Below are 18,551 nucleotides of genomic sequence, written 5' to 3'. Positions count from 1 at the left end.
GTCCTCACCACCTCATTTCTCGAGCGATGCGGCATTAAGGTAGTGCATAGCTCGATCCATCATCCGCAGAGCAACAGCGTAGAAAGATGGCACTCTGTTCTCAAACGAGTCCTGAGGGGACTGTGCTATGAAAACAAGCGCGAATGGGATACCTGCCTGCCTGCAGCGCTTTTCGCTTTGCGGTCAGTGCCGCACGAATCCACTGGATTTAGCCCAGCCGAGTTGGTGTACGGAAGGTCACTGCGCTCACCTTTGCGAATGGTGCGCGAAGCCTGGGAGGGGCGCGGAGAAGACCCAACAGTAGTAGAATTCATTCTGAACCTCTTGAATCGCTTACATAACACTAAGGAACTCGTTGAGGCCAGCATGAAGTCAGCCCAGGCTCGTTCCAAGGTGTACTATGATAAGACAGCCCGTCAAAGGACGTTTTGTATCGGGGACCAGGTGATGTTGCTGAGAAGTTCAAGGCAGAATAAGCTCGAAGTACAGTGGGAAGGACCGGCTGAAGTCGTTGCAAAGCTTTCTAACACTAACTACGCAGTGAAAATTCCCGGTAGGCGTAAAGAAGTGCGTATTTATCATTGCAATCTTATGAAGCCTTATGTGCAGAGGGAAGCCGTGGTAAATCTAACGTTAAACCTTCCCGAGGAGATGGGGGACAACTTGATTTGCCTCAGCGGAAAAGGAAGCAACGCTCAGGAGCTTCTCAAAAAGACGGAGCAGAGAGGAGAACTAAAGAAATCCCAGCTGTCCGATCTGGGCGAGATAATAACAGAGTTTGAGGCCTGCTTCGTGGACAGGCCAGGCAGAACTGATTTGACTGAGCACGATATTGAGCTGACTTCAGACGTGCCAGTGCGATCAAGGTGCTACCGATTCTCTCCAAGGCAAAGAGAAATTCTGGATAGGGAAGTAACTCGCATGCTGGAATTGGGAGTAATAAAACCCTCGGAAAGCGATTATGCTTCGCCTATGATCTTAGTAGAAGCTCCAGGTAAAGACCCTAGGCCTGTGGTAGACTACCGAAAGCTAAATTCTCTCACCAGGGATCAAGTGTATCCTATTCCGAATATTGAGGAGAGAGTAGAACAGGTCAGTAGAGCGGCATATGTGACTACGCTGGACCTTACTCGAGGATACTGGCAAGTACCGCTCACTGAACGCGCCAGCAGATACGCGGCTTTCGTCACTCCGACGGGCAGCTACCAGCCAACAATGATGAGTTTCGGGCTCAAAAATGCTCCATTTTGTTTTTCCCGACTCATGGATAGGGTTTTAAAGGGGTGTGAAACATTCGCGGTGCCTTATTTAGACGACATTGCGGTTTTTTCCGACTCATGGGCGGACCATATGGTACATCTAAGAGCTGTACTGAGCCTTTTGCGTCAAGCTGGACTAACCGTAAAGGCCGAGAAATGTTGCCTGGCAAGGGCGACCGTGGACTACTTGGGTCACCATGTAGGTCAGGGTTTCAGGAAACCCAGCGAGATTAAGATTTCTGCGGTAGCAGACTATCCGCGGCCGAGCACGAAGACGGAAATTCGAGCATTCCTAGGTCTGACTGGGTACTACAATCATTACATCCCTAACTATTCAGCTTTGGCTAGCCCTCTGACCGACGCTCTCCGCAAGACAGAACCGACAAATGTAGTCTGGGACGAACAAAAGGAAGCCTCCTTCGTAAACCTGAAGGCTGTGCTGATTAGCCGTCCGGTATTGCGAGCTCCAGACTATGACCGAGAATTCACGGTCCAGTGTGATGCCAGTGATCGAGGGCTAGGTGCTGTTCTCTGCCAGAGAGATGACGACGGTAATGAGCACCCCGTGCTCTACTTGAGCAGAAAACTGAGTTCTAGAGAGAGGGCTTATTGCGCGTCAGAGAAAGAGTGCGCTTGCATTGTATGGGCCATTCAAAAATTGCAGTGCTATCTTGGAGGGGCCAAATTCACCGTAGAGACGGACCATTGTCCCCTAGCTTGGCTGCAAACTGCGACATCGAAGAACAGTCGCCTTCTTAGGTGGAGCTTGATTTTACAGCAGTACAATTTTGAAATAAGATACAAAAAGGGGAAGTTAAATGGGAATGCGGACGCGCTTAGCCGCTCTTTCTAAGCGGTCCGAGATGTTCCTCACCATGTATCCAAATTGATAATCAGGTTTTTTTTTTTTTCGTGCGCTTGTATATGTGTGGCTATGTAAAGCAGCACGTTTGGTTTTCTAGGAATACGTGGGTCCTGAACGTCTTGAGAGTGGGCTTTTCTCGAACAACAATGGCAGTTTTCTTTTAACCTGGTCTCTTCAGACGGGAGCCGAGTGCTTGCTTCGACATGTGGTTGAGTTTCAGACAGCTCGAGCAATTTGGCCTACAACAATCAAGACAACGCGACAAGCAACAGCGAGCTTCAAGCGTTCACGTGCAGGCCATTAAGTCGTCTCTTCATGCAGCAGCTGGGACTGCTGCCCTCCGAGTCTCTTCTGGCGGGGGAGGAGGCTGTTACGACCGTGCATCCGCATTTGCGCGCTCTATTGTTCGCCTGTGGGCATGGAAAAGTTTTGTGAATATGTGGTGATGGTCCAATGGCTCTAAGTGAGCCTGTTTCCAGGAATCCTGTTTTGTAAGCATGTTTTGCTTTGTGGACAACCTGCAAATGCCAAATTGACCCTGTCAAGAGAACGTCTGGGAAAACACAAAGAAACGTCCCCCTGCGGGAAATAGCAGGAAGTGCTTTCTTTCTTTTGTTCACCCTTCCAGTCGAGAAGTGCTATCCTCCAGTGATGAATGCCTCCTATCCAAAGGAGACGACAGAGTGACATGTCCGCTGACGTGCAGGACAAGAAAGGAGCATGACTCATACGGCCATTAAGTGATTTCCCGGGAATGCAGGAAAGATTTGCAATTGTCGAAAAGGGACAATGTTGGGAGCCCTATGCGGCGCCACGTGCACTCGGGTTTCTGAGAAGTAAAACCCCTTGTCAGAACCAGCCTGTGGTTTCTTTGCTGAAGAATAGAAATGTACCTCCTCTCCTCGCCGTTCCCAAGCTTTTCCCGCCAACAAGTGATCACGCCCAACGAATGAATGCCGGACCAGTCAGTGCTTCAGACCATCAGTGCAGTGATGTGTTCGATTGGATGCCGATACCTGAGGGGCGTGCCCTGGATTTGGTTGGTCAGCATCTTCAGAGAGGGGCTGGACATAGGGGGTTTTTAAGGACGCTGCAGAGCACGAAATGTCGCTCTGGGCCCTGGGTAAACGGCTCATCCAGTTGCTTCTCGCTATGAACTCTTAACGCTTGCCATTTTGCTGATGTACTCTTCTTTTTCGTGTAAATAATCTTGTAAATAAGTTTCTCAAAGTGCCATTAAACCTGCTTGTACATATTTCACCAACTTCGAAGATTCAATCCTACTTCAACCCCGAGTCTCTGCACGCTACCAAGTGAAGGCCGGGACGACGTAGCCCCAGCGTCACGACAATAATAATAATAATAATTATTATTATTATTATTATTATTATTATTATTATTATTATTATTATTATTATTATTATTATTATTATTATTGGTTCACAGGGAGGGAAAGACGCAGTATCTGTCAGACTTGCTCTGTGGACACCTGAACCGCGCTGTAAGGGAAGGGAGGGAGGTAGGAGTGAAAGTGGAAAGAGAAAGGAGAGTCGTAGTGGAGGGCTACGGAATAATTTCGACCACCTGGGGATTTTTAACGTGCGCTAAGGAGGTGTTGGCTGACATCGCACAGCACACGCTTCAGTCTTCCCTGATGGGGCTGGGGCAGGTAGCGGCGGGGGCTAGCCTGCCACCGAATTTTTATCTGTTGTAGGTCGTCATTGCACCCGCCACCGCTTAGGTGGTGGACAACGGCTGTTGCGGCGCGGTTCTTTCTCCCTTTTCTTCTCTATTTTCTCTTCTGTCTGCACGAGGCTCAGCTACAGAGCCAGTAGCAGGCCCGTGCATTTTCTTTTCCTTCTTCCTACAGCCACAACAACAACAATGCACAGCACACGGATGCCACTTTGTTTCGCCTCCATCGAAGTGCAGCCGCCGCGGTCGGGCTCGAACAACTCTACGGACTCGAACCCGGGATCTCCGGCACAGTAGTCGGGCATCTTACCACTGCACCACCGTGGCGGGGCAATACTTCGGCAGATTAATATCCAAAAGCAACTCACAAACCTCCTTCGCCTTATAATTTCAGGTAAGGGAGGTCCACTAAGAGCATATTTCTAGAACGAAAAATGAGAAACTTATAGTTCCCCATATTTAACACGATAGCCAGCTCTGCTGTAATTACTCTGCAAATAATATCCGAACAAAAGAGTAGCACGGTAGCACCAGCCCAGCAGCTTCGGAACTTACCCCTCGCCTTGAAGAAGCAAAGGCGTGTTGTTTTATGAGCGCCTAGCAGTTTTCCTCGTAGCTTGCTTTTCCATTTTGCCTCCATCGAAACGTAAAGGCGTCCGTGCTGTGCAGTGTCAGGGTACGTCAAGGATCCAAAGGTGCCCAAAATTATTCTGGAGCCCTCCACTATGGCACCTCGTCCTCTCTTTCTTCTTTCACTCCCACCTTCCTCCCATCCCTTTTGGCGCAGTACAGGTGTCCAACACGAAGTTTGACAGACACAGCGCCTTTCGTTTCGCATAAGCGAATATACGATTTTAGGACGGGGTACGTAGTGAAGGGCTCAGAATAATTTAGACCACATGAGTTCTTTTAACGTGCACCAGCAAGGCATCGTACACGACCCAGCACCTTACGTCCTTACGTACCGCCTCCATCGAAAAGCGATCGCCGTGAATGGGAGAGTAGTCGAGCACTGTAACCACGCCACTGCGGCGTTGCAAAACATGGAATAGAATAAAAAATACAAACGCAATGAGCGACGCTTCGCGCAAGTCACAGATAAATTACCTATAACGAGTCTACAGCTTCAATGGGCATGTCCCGGGCTGTTCTTTACAGCACCCAGCGTGCCACCCGATTTAAATTTCAGGCAACGGCAAGCTAGCGAGCGCGGATGCAGTTCTAGTCTGCTACTTCGCACAGCGCATGAGGGCTTTTCCTATTCAAGAACGAAGCGGCAAATGCCACCCTTGAGTCAGTGGCGTACAGGCCTGTCGTCACAGAGCAAAGGTTAATCTTGCATGACATCGCAGGGGCTGGTGGGTGCAAAAGGAATTGGCAAGGATTAACCGTGAAGTCATGACAAGCACTTGACGTCATTTGCTCCGAGGTCACCTTTATGGGACACTGTTGCTTCGTTCTCCAGTTACACGGGCGGGAGGAGGTGATGAAGGGTGGCTGTTCCTGGCCCTACGGGGCTGGGACTGTAGGTCAACGCCGCTTGCAGCGGGGGCTAGCCAGCCACCGAATTATCTGTTGTAGGCCGTCATTGCACCCGCCACCGCTTCGGTGGTGGACGACGGCTGTTGTGGCGCGCGTCTCTCTCTCCCTCTCCTTTTTCTCTCTTCTGTCCGCACAAGGCAGCGGAGGTGGCTCAGCTACAGAGCCAGCAGCAGGCCCGTGCATTTTCTTTTCCTTCTTCCTACAGCCACAACAACAACAACAGTTATGCGCACCTCGTAAAACACCACAGCATCTGGACCGAAGAAAATTAAACATGACACATGCACCGCATGTGCAGAAATCTCTGACATCATTCACACGATATGGAACTACAGTTAGAGAAATGCAACACTCGAGCACTCAGCCAAACGGAGTAGGAAACAGAGCTTGCCCACACAAGTCTATCTGAGCAGCGCAAGTTGCACTGCTCACCAAGGCCCGGGAGTAAGCTCAAGCCATTGGAATCCTGGACTAAGGAAAGCCACCCACGCAATTACATGAACAAAGTATAGTTTATTCTATCTCTCTCTCTCTCTCTCGGAAAGAAGCAAAAACCCTTAAACTCGTCGCTTTCAATGTGCGCCTTTGTAGAGTATTTCTCTGCAACATTTAACTTTTTAAAATTATATAAATTTTTCTTTAGGGCAAAACGGCAATAATGCATGCAGCTGCTACGGGACTAATAACCACAACAAATTGAAACTGAAAGGAGAAACAAACAGTGTCCACGAAGAGCGTCCAATGCCTTGTTGGAAGCCAGTTGTGAATGCAAGGATTCTTGGAGCACCTCAGCATGTGTCGGCACAAGGAACCTTTTGCGGATATAATTTGCACCGCAATAAATGCAGCAATATATGGCTTGCTGTCAAGAGAATGAGTGAACATGTGCTTCTGAAGATTTGCGTTAGTGGCTGAGCAAACACTGCAGTGGAACCGCTACTTGATGCCAGTTCTCACCCAGCCAGTGTTTGGTGATTTGACCTTGCGCACCGATGCGGTAGACTGGCGGCGCTTTGACATCGTGCCATCTGCTCGTTGAGTAACAGCAGCGAGGAGGCATCGGGAAATGCATGGCTTTGCAGCCTTGTCAGCGCCTTCTTTGTCAGTGGGAGGGATTCTCTGTGCAAACCATGGAGTGGCGCATGAGACCGCTTGTAAAAATGAGGGGGCAGTGCTTGCAGCGGTGAGGCTCCTCGTGTACGAGAAGGTGGTGCTCTAGGTGAACCTTGCGCAAAAAATGCACACCGCAATGTGGGCAACAGTGTGAGATGGTCAACCTCGTGGGGCGCGAGCCAAATTTTGGAGGTGAATGCCATGGAGCAGACGACACTTGAGCGGCTGGCTGGTGCTCGCGCGAAGCGGTCGGTCGCGACCCGTGGCCTTCACCCATAGCTCTTGTCCAGGCTTGTGGCCATGAATGAGCTCCACTATTTCACTTTCCATTCTGTCAGCGCTGAGCGAATCGCTGGACTTCGAGCCGCTGTCGTCTGTCCAGGTATCCGAGTAGCCGGACATGTTACGCTTCAGGCCGGTGCATGAGCAAGCTGGACGTTCGTCCTCAGGGCGGAATTTGGAAGGGCCGCCAATGGCGCGCATAACACAGATGTTTCGCGTCACTCAACGCGCAATCGTAGGTAGCATCACCGTCAGTCGCTGGGATCACATTGGCAAAGATCTCCTCATCGTCATAAAACCCTATATAACGTGGAATCGTCAACTCGATTACAGGACCCGCGACGTCCATGCCAGGAAGTAGGGGCTCGTCACCTGGCAACTTCTCCATGGTAACTCAGAGTACTCGGTTCCATATAGGCCTCAGATTCCCCATGATCCGCGATACGGTCTGCATTGTCGACTTCCTCAGTGTGACGATCCAAGAGGGCACAGAAAACCTCTAAGACGGACAAAGCTCCAGTAGCTTCGTAGTCGAGATGCCCCGTCAAAGACACAGGTGCGGAGGCCACTCTAGAATCCGGTCCATCTTTAATAACAATCTCCTTGTTGGCCTCCGAGCCATCGCAGACCATAGTTTCTTGGGTCCGGCATTTTTCTCCACTAATACGCTCTCATCTCTGGTGTCAATCTTGCTGCAATCGCCCAGCGCCTGGCCTACACTGCACTTCGGTTCGTTACGTGACGAGTCGGTCGGCGGCATGCAAATGGCACTGCTCTCACATGCACACACTCTGAGCCACTTCGCAGAGTTCTACACAACTGATTTCGAGCACAAACTCCACCTTGAACATCTGAGCCGTGGTCATGAACGATTGGAGTTGCTTTAGCAGCACGGTCGCCTCTTTGCGGTAAAAAATACTGACAAGTGCCGCACAGTCCTCGTAATGCATGCCTTTCAATCTCACGATTTGGACAGGAAATGGCTGCGTAACGAAAAGCCTGCGAAACACGAAGCTGCACGTGGAGAGAACCACTTTGTGGGCTTTCAACTCGTGACCCCCTTCGCACACAAACGTTGCGTCCACTAACTCTTCCTTACCGCAGAGCAGGCACTAACACTCGTTCGTAATGGTAAAGTTACTCACGATAAACTTCCCGCAGTTTGAAATGTTTCGCACAAACAAATTGCGTCCCAACGACAATTCAGCGCTGCTCCAATTTGCTTGATCGATGCAACGTTCAACCTGAAAAACAAACAATTATGAATCGCGAAGTGCACAACACACGCTCACCGTTGAAACTTGAGAGCAAACACAAATGTCTCTCCTTTGTTTAAGCAGCGGAACCGGATTACGCAGAAATGGAACTTCCTTTTGCATCATCTGCAGTCGCGTAATTGACACGAATATCGTGATTTTGCAGATACTCTTGGCTTTGCCAATTGACAGGCCTTTTTGGGCAGTGGCAGCCGGGTACTGATAGTTGCGAAAGCATAGTGTACATGAGTGTAACTGACCCGAGGACATAAAATGCAACCACATAGTGCGAGTCATCACCACATTTATTGTTTGAAGTGCTGTGGGCAGCCTACATGGAAGCAGAACTCAACTGTGACCCAGGCTGCCCTGCCCTCTTAATGACGGAGCTTTGCAACACACATTCTGATACTCTTCTTTGGCGTTGTTTTTGGCGAATATGCACATAGCTTATTATTAGCTTACTTATTAAGCGAGATAACATTGCTGCTGCAGCGGCAGCTCGAATACAGAATGCATACCGTCATTTTCTTTTTTTTTTTTTTTTTGCACGCACTATGGACAGGTACATAAGGTTCAACAGCCAAAAGCGACTCCGCATGTACCATATACGCGGATGCACCTTTGGTTGGTTTAGAGGATTCAACAGCTCAAAGCAACGCAGTAGAGGGCTCCGGAAATTTCGAATCCCTGGGTTTTTTTAACATGCACTGACTTCGGACAGTTCCCGCGGACGCCTTGCATTTCGATTCCACCAAAAAGCAGTCGCCGTGGTCGGAATTTGATCCCGAGTCCTTGAGTTAATTCATCAGCGCTGTATCCACTGTTCTCTCTTCCATCTCTGAGAACTCTCTTCTGCCGACAAACTAATCCATAGTGCAAATCTGGTTCTTTGTGCTCTCCACAAATGGTCCACAGCTAATGGTTTGGTAGTTGACTCTAACAAGACCGAAGCTGTCTTTTTTCGTCCCCTTAGCCTGGATATTACTGTAAACAATACTCTGCAATTAGAAAATAACATTATTGAAATTGTAGACAAGTTCAAGTAGCTCAGTGTAGTATTCGACTCTCGCATGAGGTGGTCTGACTATATAATGTATATTGAAAGCAAGCTTACTAGAACTGTTGGCTTCCTCTCGAGACTTCAGAACAAATTTTCCCCAAAGCATAAAGCTCCGTATTTACCACGCTATAATTCAATCACACATTAGGTCTCTTCGATTTGGCTTGCACTGGTTGCACTAGTTCTTTAAAGTGCTGCAGCAGTGCCAGGCGGTCACGTGAGCGTGCAGTGCCAGTTCCAACACTAGCGTGCGGTGGCTGCCAAAATGAGTACGCTAGTGTAGGAATCTGCAACCTAGCAGATGTGTGCGGGCAGTACACATTTCATGTATCGCGTGCTGTAATATGTTCATCAGTAAAACAAGCTTTTGGGCGAGTTGGTAGCTTACATTCGACATAGCCGCAGCGAAAAAACACAATCACAGAAAGAAGACACGTACACAAGGTCCTTGTGTACGTGTCTTCCTTCTGTGATTGTTTTTTCGCTGCGGCTATGTCGAATGTAATATGTTCATGTCCAGTTTCGAACCCAGCTGCAGTAGGCCTACTGCACTCTATCAGAAAGTTACAACTGCGTCCAATTGATCAACGTACGCGGTACTGCACGATCGTTATATCGGCCGGTCTGTGAAGGTGCCATTAATGCGCCTGGGTACAAGAGAATTAACGTTGTAAGCAGTTGCCACGAGTATTAGTTTAAATAAGACAGCCAAACGAGACACGCTTGATTGGTTCAGCAATATAAATCCAAGGAATTCCGCAGACTTCTGTCCAAAAGCGCTAGCTGCTGAAAAGACGCACATACCTCATTGCGCTCAGACGTCTATGTACTCTGTGGGTGACAAGTTTGATGTCGCAGAGTCTCTGCACGCTATCGAGTGGCACGCACAATTGGCACGACAGAAACTCGATCAATCGCAACTGATTTCTGTTCGCAGCTACCCGTCTTCTTAGGTGAAGACCAGTGCCACACAATACGATAAAAAAATATATTACATAGGACAACGCGTGCGAAGGTGCCATATCGCGGCCACGTATATACCACTATACGTGGCTACAACTACATATAATACCGCTCCTCCATCAACAAAATGCTAATCACCAGCATACAGCCCAACTACCCTGTATACGCAACCATTCGTGGATCCATTAGCAGTGAACCGTTTGGGTTCTGAAGGAGGCTGTCTTTACAAAGCTCTGCAGAACGATGCACAGCGTCATCTGCTCTTGGCCGAGCGGCGCATATTCCATGCTGCACTTTTTTCTGCACCTCCTTTGGAGTGAGTGCAGGATAGGCAAGAACTCGTGCAGAACTGCGTGATTCCGTTCCCTCAACGGTAGGGTCTAAGGAGCCTTAGTAGGGTCCTCTGAGCAGCATCACCTGGCGACAGATAGCGGAAATATTGTAAAAATTAATAATAGCGGGTTTAAAGCTTGCCGTACTCGTTGCTTCAGTGGCGCAATGGATTGGCACTACTAAATGTCTGTTCGAATCCTGTAAGAGCAACATTTTTCTTTTAAATTTTTTAAATTTTGTTTTAACCGCAACATTAAAATAAGCTACTAAGGTCATTCCTGGTGGGTGTTCCCCTTTAGGTTGCAATATGTTGTTTTTTATTTCTTAATAGCCGCAAACTCAACCGTGAACAGAGCCACTAGGTGATGGCATAACAATGGTAATACTAATCAATTAACTTCACCGTAATTATTTCCTGCCTTCAATGAGTGTATGTTGCATTTAGGTTCCGTTTAATGACGCCTTTCGGTAACTATCGCCGTTTAACCCGCTGAGAGGCAACTAGTGAGGAGAAAGAAGTTGCGGGACCCTACAGTTGAGGAGACTGAATTAGGCTGCAGAACTAGCCCTGCACCTTGACAAAACGAGGAAAGAAGTGCAGACGGCACGCGCGGCACCGGAAAAACGAGGACGGCGGTGCTGCACTACTTGAACTAATGCAGCTGGTGCAGCCAAATCGAAGAGACCTATAAACTACTGTCACCTCGTTTTGGGTACAACATCCAAAACGAATCTAAATACCATACCTGGTCTCCAAAAGAAGGCAATTAGACTGATCGCTGGTGCATGCTACACTGCCCACACAGAAACATTATTTCCGCAATATAGGATTCATCATGTACATACCATGTTTGAGTATTGTTTACTTCACTGCCTTAAATTGTCACTTCAATGCTTAACTGACTTCTTGAAGAATACGAAAAACCCTTTCACACCAGAAGTAAACAAATGTGGGATGTTTCTCGAACGAGGACATTATACGGTAACCAGAGCCTTCGTTTTACTTTATCATGCATACTAAATCATTATAGTGTACACAACCCAAGCATCTCTACTGCCTCAACTAAGAACTTTAAGCTATATTTCATCAACTCCGCACTGTCTTTCTGTCCTTTCCATTCCTTGCCTTGAATATTATCATAAGAATAGTCACTTCATTTTTATTATGTTTTGCCATGTTGCGTACATACTGTTAGATTATTGCGGGCCGTTAATTTACTGTGCTAGTTTTTATGAAAAACCTTTTCACACCAGAAGTAAACAAATGTGAGTATACGGTAACCACAGCCTTCGTTTTACTTTACCATGCATGCTAAATTATTACAGTATACACAACCCAAACATCTTTAACGCCTCAACTAAGAACTTTAAGTTATATTTCATCAATTCCGCACTGTCTTTCTGTACTTTCCGTTCCTTGCCTTGAATATTATCATAAGAATAGTCACTTCATTTTCATTATGTTTTGCCATGTCGCGTGCATACTGTTAGATTATTATGGGCCATTAATTTACTGTGCTAGTTTTTAATTTGCTGTTTCATTTATATATCTGTGCTCTTTCTATGCTTCATAATTTTCATGTTATATAATTATATGTTTGCCTTCTCAGACGTCTTGTTGCTCTGTCATTATCTCTCAAGCTACTGTTGTAGCTTTTCGCCCGAGGCCCGTTTCCTGTATATTACTGGAAATATATATATATATACTTTTTTTCAATTTTCTAATACGCAACCGGGCCCATAGCATTGATCTCAGCATTGACCACATAGCCACGGCGAACCTGCACGATTGTTAATTACCGCAACAGCGCGCATGAGCACACCGTACAAATTAACCCTTTGCCCCAGCAGTTTCAGTATACATGCACATCATGACAGCTCTTCCTCACACCTGCGACAGTTAGATTTAGTAGGCATGCCTTCTCAAGCTTCAGGTGCTGGCATCATGATCATGTATTGTGCAATTATGCATCAGAAAAAAAATTGGCGACGATTACGGTACTTCCTAATGCAAAATTTGACCGCAGCTCGTCAGCTGTTTCAGCTTTTCGATAGATTGAGGCAAAGAATTCGAGCAAGACATGTATGCACAATTACAGACAACTGGTTACGAGGGACAATGGCGATGGCGACGACGACGTGAAACCCAGGAACGGGCACCAAAGAGCTTAATGCTGGAACGATGCCATTCGAGACATTTTTTGAAAAGCAAAGTCTTTTCTTTTTACCGTGGTGAACTAGGTGTACATATATGCGCAAGCTAAATCAAAATATGATGCTTTTTTCTGAGTGTGTGAATGCTCGGTTACTGCACATGTTACAGGCCTTTAGTTTGGTGTGGGCGCTCGCATTATTCATGAATTATTTTTGCAGTGTGTACCATGTATAGTCAAGTCTTCCACTTGAGCTCTGAAGCCTGCCTTTCATAATTGGTTCACAAAAATAGGCACACAATCTGTCTCACTTGTTTCTGTGGACACCTGAATCATATTTTCAGTGTGTACCATGTATGGTCACATCTTCCACTTGGTGGGGAGTCAGGTGGGCAGTGGGTGGCTGGTCCTGGTCCTGATGGGGCTGGGACCCCTTGCGGCAGGGGCTAGCCTGCCACCGAATTTTTATCTGTTGTAGGCACACGTCTTTCTCTCCCTCTTCTTATTCTTTCTTTTCTATTTTCTCTTCTGTCCGCACTAGGCAGCGGAGGTGGCTTAGCTACAGAGTCAGTAGCAGGCCCCTGCATTTTCTTTTCCTTCTTCCTACAGCCACAGCTAACTTCCACTTGAGCTCTGAAGTGTGCCTTTCATAATTGGTTCACATGAATGGAAAGGTGCAGTATCTGTCACAATTGTTTCTGTGGACACTTGAATCCCGCCAAAAGGGAAGGAAGGAAGGTGGGAGTGAAAGTGAAGCTGGTTATGAGGGACAACACAATGCACCAAAGAGCTGCGCTCTAAAGCTGTCACAAGCCGGTTAATTAACCCCAGTCGACCCTGTCCAGCAGACATATCAACCAATAGGAATGGGGCTGATTGACTGGTTTCTAGCAGTTTTTGTGATGCAATTGCTGCATAATTCACACCCCCATTTATGTCTACTTGCCAAACCTCAGTAATTATCCAAGAACTCTTTCACGTGATTCTGCTAGAGGGCGACTCATAAATTCTTCAGCAATCTAATTCCCTTGCTGCTACCTCTATAATATTATGAGGAACGTTGTTCTTTCGTTCGTGCTGAATTTATTGCTTTTCAATTTCTTCAGTATTATATCAACTGCTCTGTATAGTTAAACTGCCCATCATACCTGCCTTTATGTGTGGCGCAGCCATGAATGCCATTGAGACTCTTCCAGTTTACAACAAATATGAGGGTCATTAGATAAGTGTGATGAAATGCAATTACAGATACCGTGTTAGTAGAAAACAATAATCTTTTTACACATATTTTTCTTCCAGCTCCGCACACTTCTTCCCGTGGTGTTACAATTTTTTTTTTATCCCCTCAGAAAGGAAGGATGGCTCAGGACCTTGAAGTAGTCATATACCACTGAGATGACCTGTTCATATGAAGAAAATTACTTTACAACCAGACAATTCTTTGTTTGGAAAGACGAAAATGTCGCATGGGGCTAAATCCTGAGTATATAGGTGGTGAGGCACAGCCTTGAAGTCTAGCTCATGCAATTTGGCCATTGCAACACGCAATCTGTGGGGTTAAGCATTGTCTTGGAGAGATTTTTTTTTTCTGTGCTAACTCAGCTCGTTTAATGCGCAATTCTTTTTTTAGTTGATCTAGAAGTGTTGCATAATATGGTTCTGTTATCGTTTTGCTATTTTGTATGTAGTCTACAAAGATTATTCCTCATAAATTCTAAAAGACATTTGCCATCACCCTTCCGGTTGGACAAAGTCTTAGCCTTTCTTTGGAGCACCATCATCAGGCCCAGTCCATAGCTAAGACTGCTGTTTAGATTCTGGAGTGTAATGATGTACCTGCGTCTCATGAACTGTCACAAATCGACGCCACAAGTTATGCAGATTGTGGTCAAGCATCGATAAACACTGCTTCGAGATGTCTCTCCTTATGCACCTTTGGTCAGTCATCAGCAGTCACGAAACCAACTTCATCTGCAATTTCTCATGAATATTTTGAACTCTCTCAGTCAAAATGCCTACATTTCCAGCTATCTCACATACCTTCACTCAGTAGTCTTCTTTGACAATTCTATGAATTTTCATTACCATTTCTGGCATAGTGACCTCCACTGGACGAACAGGACGTGCTTCATTTTGCATCCAAATTCGGCCACGTTTGAATTTATTTGTCCAGTAGCAAATGGTGTTCAGTGATGGTGCAGAGTCATGAACTTCGCTCAACTCGATCAGCTTTAATTTGGGCAGCCATCCATTGTTTTAAATAAAGATGTTTAATCACTGCTCAAAAATTACCTTTTTCTATTGGGTGGGAATCACCACACAGCTCAGTGCCAATGGCTGTTAGAAGCTAACAGTCAGTACCAGCGTAAACAAGTTCTGCTGTATGAAGAGTGCTTCTCAAGCATCACCTAGAAGAAAACAGAGTTGTAGCGCCATGTGCTTTTATTTTTACCATATCAAATGACCCTCATATAAGACCAATAGACCTGCTAATACATATACATATAAACTGCATTCTTGCTTTATACACATGGAAGTAGCCAGGTGTTTAAGATAACCACTTCCCTACAAGGCATTTGCAAGACAACGGGCAGTAACTTCAAGATAGCTTCAAACATCCAAGTTGCTACATGCTATACAGCAAGATTTTGCCCATGCAAATACACTCCAAATGTGCGAGGTGTGGAAAAGTAGGCACCTTACGGTAGAGAAATTGCTGGCAGAATCTACAAGGCTAACCCCACCTGTAGCTAGCAACAACCTCATCCTCAGGTGGACACCCTCTGCCATCCTTCATGGGACTGCTGGGCAGTCCCAAATGAAAAACCCATCAGTTGAGCAGTGGGTGGGGCTTCTGTCCAACTCCCATCTGCAAGACCAACTAGCACTCGTTGAGTCGGCTGAAGAGGCAGCAAGAATCAGTGACATCCTGGACCCACCAACAACAGCTTAATACCAAAACCCCTAATTGCCTTCACATTTCGCAGAACAAAGTTTTCTACTATTTGACCAGAATTGTAGCAGTACATGAATAAAGGCACATGCACTCTTTTTCTGTATTGGCTATATGAGAAACTGCTGCAGCACCACTTTCGAGGAGAAAATTTCTCAGAGTTAAAATACCAGTTATACTTTTGAATTTTTACTTGAAATGAAAGATATGCTTGCTCTTTGCATCTGCTGCGGCAGTTCTGAAGTAGGGCAGAGTCTGCACACCTTTCAAGATTTCCAACAACACTTCTGGGGCACTGAAGCTTTGGGTAAATAGAGGGTAGTGCTTAGGCTAGGCTATCCAAGAAGATGCACACATGCACCTGTATACGTTCACATGTAGCACTGTGTGTGTGCCTCTTCAAGCTGTCTCATCTGAGCAGCGTCTTTGACTAGCTAAGAGTGATGCACCAACTGACTCAAGCAAGTGCATCTTTGCATTTGAAATTCACTAATGCACTTCAATATACATTTCTTAGCTTGACGACATGCAATATCTCCGACACCTAAACAAACCAGATAATGAAGCAATGAAAGTGAGATCCGAAAGCTGCTTCTGCGTTGTTGTTGTTTTTGTTTTTTTTTCGGTTCATTGGCGCTGTAGAGGCATGTCAAAAAGTGCACCTCGTTTACAGCATAGGCACACAAAGGCACTAAACTTTTCAGTGTGTGTGTGTGTTCTGAAAACCACTTGCAATGTTCTTGCTGTCCTATTTTCTTTACAGACTTGGAAACACGCTTCGGACTCTTCCGGCACGTCTGGAATACGGACAAGGACCTGGATCTCCGAAATTCTAAGCTGTACATACAAAGCATGGATATGTGCAAGCAGGTTTCAACAATCTGCACTTAAATGCTTCATCATTCTGCTCAGGTCACAAACCAAACCAAGTACAGAGAGTGTACTTTCACCACCACCACAGCATGGTTTGCTTTTTTTTTTTTTTTTTGACTTTTCCCAAACTGTCAGTGTGACAGCTGATGCGTATCTTATTTCCTGTATTCTGTGATAGTGCAATAACATGATGCCATAGCATGGCTGGTACTGTGCAACAATTATGATTCATTTCATTTTTTTTCACAAACTCTGTATGGCTCAAACACCCCACCACATCACCATCACTAAGATTGGGCCAGCTGTGAAGAGTAAATACAGAGTGCAGCATTGCTCGAGCTAATGGCAATGAGCAGGGAAAACCAATATAGAACTGAATCAGAATAGCATTGCCATGCCGTGGTCCAGGTTTGAGACTGCTACAGGCAGCATCACCTTACCGAGTTTGCATGTTTAATCAAAAGGCTACAGGCGCAAATTGCACCACACTCTGTTTTATGAGGCATGCACCTCCAGCATTCACAAGTCCACATTTCTTGTGTGTTAATGAAGCAGGTGGCAGAAATAGCACAACTGGCAAACGAATGCATGAATGTTTTGTGGCACACTTGATTGCTTGCATTTGAGTCAAGTTTAGAGAAGGAGCAAGAATTTATTTGTGGTTTCATTGCACGAGATACTGACCATGGTAGCCCCTCTGTTCAGCACCCTACCTCTAAATTAAGTGAAAACAGGCATAATTTGGCATGAGTAATTTGTCTAACACTAGTATCTGAACAGCTTTTGAGAAGGTAAAACTGCTGAAACACTCACAAAAGATAGGCACAGTACAAAAAAAGGATGAGCTTTTGCTCACTCTAATTGCTCATTCCTTTTGCATTGTTTACCATTTTCACAGTGCGAACTTAATTCATGAAAATATACTGTTTCAAGTTGCTTCTTCATCCTTTAGTCAAGTTAATACCTTTGGAAATGCTTTAGGTCATCACTGCCAGCATCACAAGAGCTACGCATCTTCTGTAGCCCCCTAGCAGACTGCTTGTGATGAGTCAATGTGCAATTTGTAGCACTCTTGTGTCCAGTTTACAGCAGGTAGCGCTCGTACAACACACATTTTTGCTCAGCCCACAGATAGTGATACGGGTACTATAAGACCACTTTGCAAAGCTCAAAAATAGAGGGTTAAACCTTGACTTTACCTTCATCGTTTTCTGCCTAACTACTGAGGCACTACACAGGACACCTCTGCAGATGCAGACAGTTATACCATTACTTACAAAGGCGAAAGTTGGTGCTAATCAACAGGCACAAGTGAAGTGTATTTATGTAAGGCAAGGCCTCTCAATTCGACGATGACAGCAAATTAACAAAATGTTTGCATGCTGGTAGACAGATCACTGAATTCACCTCAAGCAGCCTAATAAATATTATTTGCCCGCCCGCCAAATAATTTGCCAATTTTTTAAACCAGGCCATTATAATGTAATATTTACTTCAAGAGTCATTTCCATATGCCCTTTGGGATTGGTCAAAGCAATATTGTGTCATCTGCACTTGAGCCAATCATGAAGAGGGATTATAGGTGCTGCCTCTTTTCTGACAATCAGAGGGAGGGGGATAAACTTCAAGGAGGCCAAAAAGGTATCTTCCAGAACAGAGCTGGAGGTTGCCTTACAGAACAAGTATTGGGTTGCTAAGTGTGAGAACAGTTAAAAACATTGGCCAAATGCTTCTGATGCACATGGACATAGCAAGTTGATAGTGCGCCTAAAATTCAAGCTTTTACAGCGGCATACAAAGCATAATACGGGCTGGCGAGCACACCTTCAATACATCAGTCCAGTCAATGCTTCTGCTTCCAAAATGCAAATAAAGCGTAATGCTACAACACTATCATGAAAATGTGTTCCAGTTAGTATTACGTAACTGTCACAATGCATTTGTGCATTTAAGATATGCATGCTTTTAAGTGTGGACAGGAACATGAAACAGAATACACAACATGCATTGAGATGCATATCGTTCACATTCATTTCAATGCTCCAGGAGTAGATCACATGCTCAAAAGCACAGATTTCTTAGAAGGCTACATGTTTTTTCCTTGCTCACAACTGTAGCATGTGCATCTTTTTCTTTCTTTTTTTTTTTTTTTTCACTTCTGGCCACACACAATCCTTCATATGGGGATATGACAGAAGTCC

The 18,551-nt window shown here is 45.7% G+C and overlaps 1 protein-coding gene across 3 annotated transcripts in view; it reads left to right on the top strand.

Annotated features, from left to right (window-relative positions):
- LOC146207210 (aquaporin AQPAe.a-like) overlaps positions 1 to 18,475 on the top strand; it is a 189,521-nt gene extending 171,046 nt beyond the window's left edge. Inside the window, exon 6 of one of the 3 annotated variants that reach the window (XM_084609095.1) lies at positions 16,241 to 18,475. In XM_084609095.1, the coding sequence (XP_084465221.1) occupies positions 16,241 to 16,368 (128 nt within the window). In that variant the 3' untranslated portion in view covers positions 16,369 to 18,475. The remainder of the gene's footprint in view (positions 1 to 16,240) is intronic. The other 2 variants (XM_084608984.1, XM_084609042.1) reach the window with 2 other exon arrangements.
- The last annotated feature ends 76 nt before the right edge of the window (positions 18,476 to 18,551 follow it).

This window comes from Amblyomma maculatum, chromosome 1, assembly GCF_055883805.1.
Source record: "Amblyomma maculatum isolate TAMU_Amacu chromosome 1, ASM5588380v1, whole genome shotgun sequence".
Lineage (NCBI taxonomy): Eukaryota > Metazoa > Arthropoda > Arachnida > Ixodida > Ixodidae > Amblyomma > Amblyomma maculatum.
The sequence above is the reverse complement of the archived record's forward strand: the minus strand, read 5'-3'. Positions and strand labels throughout refer to the sequence as shown.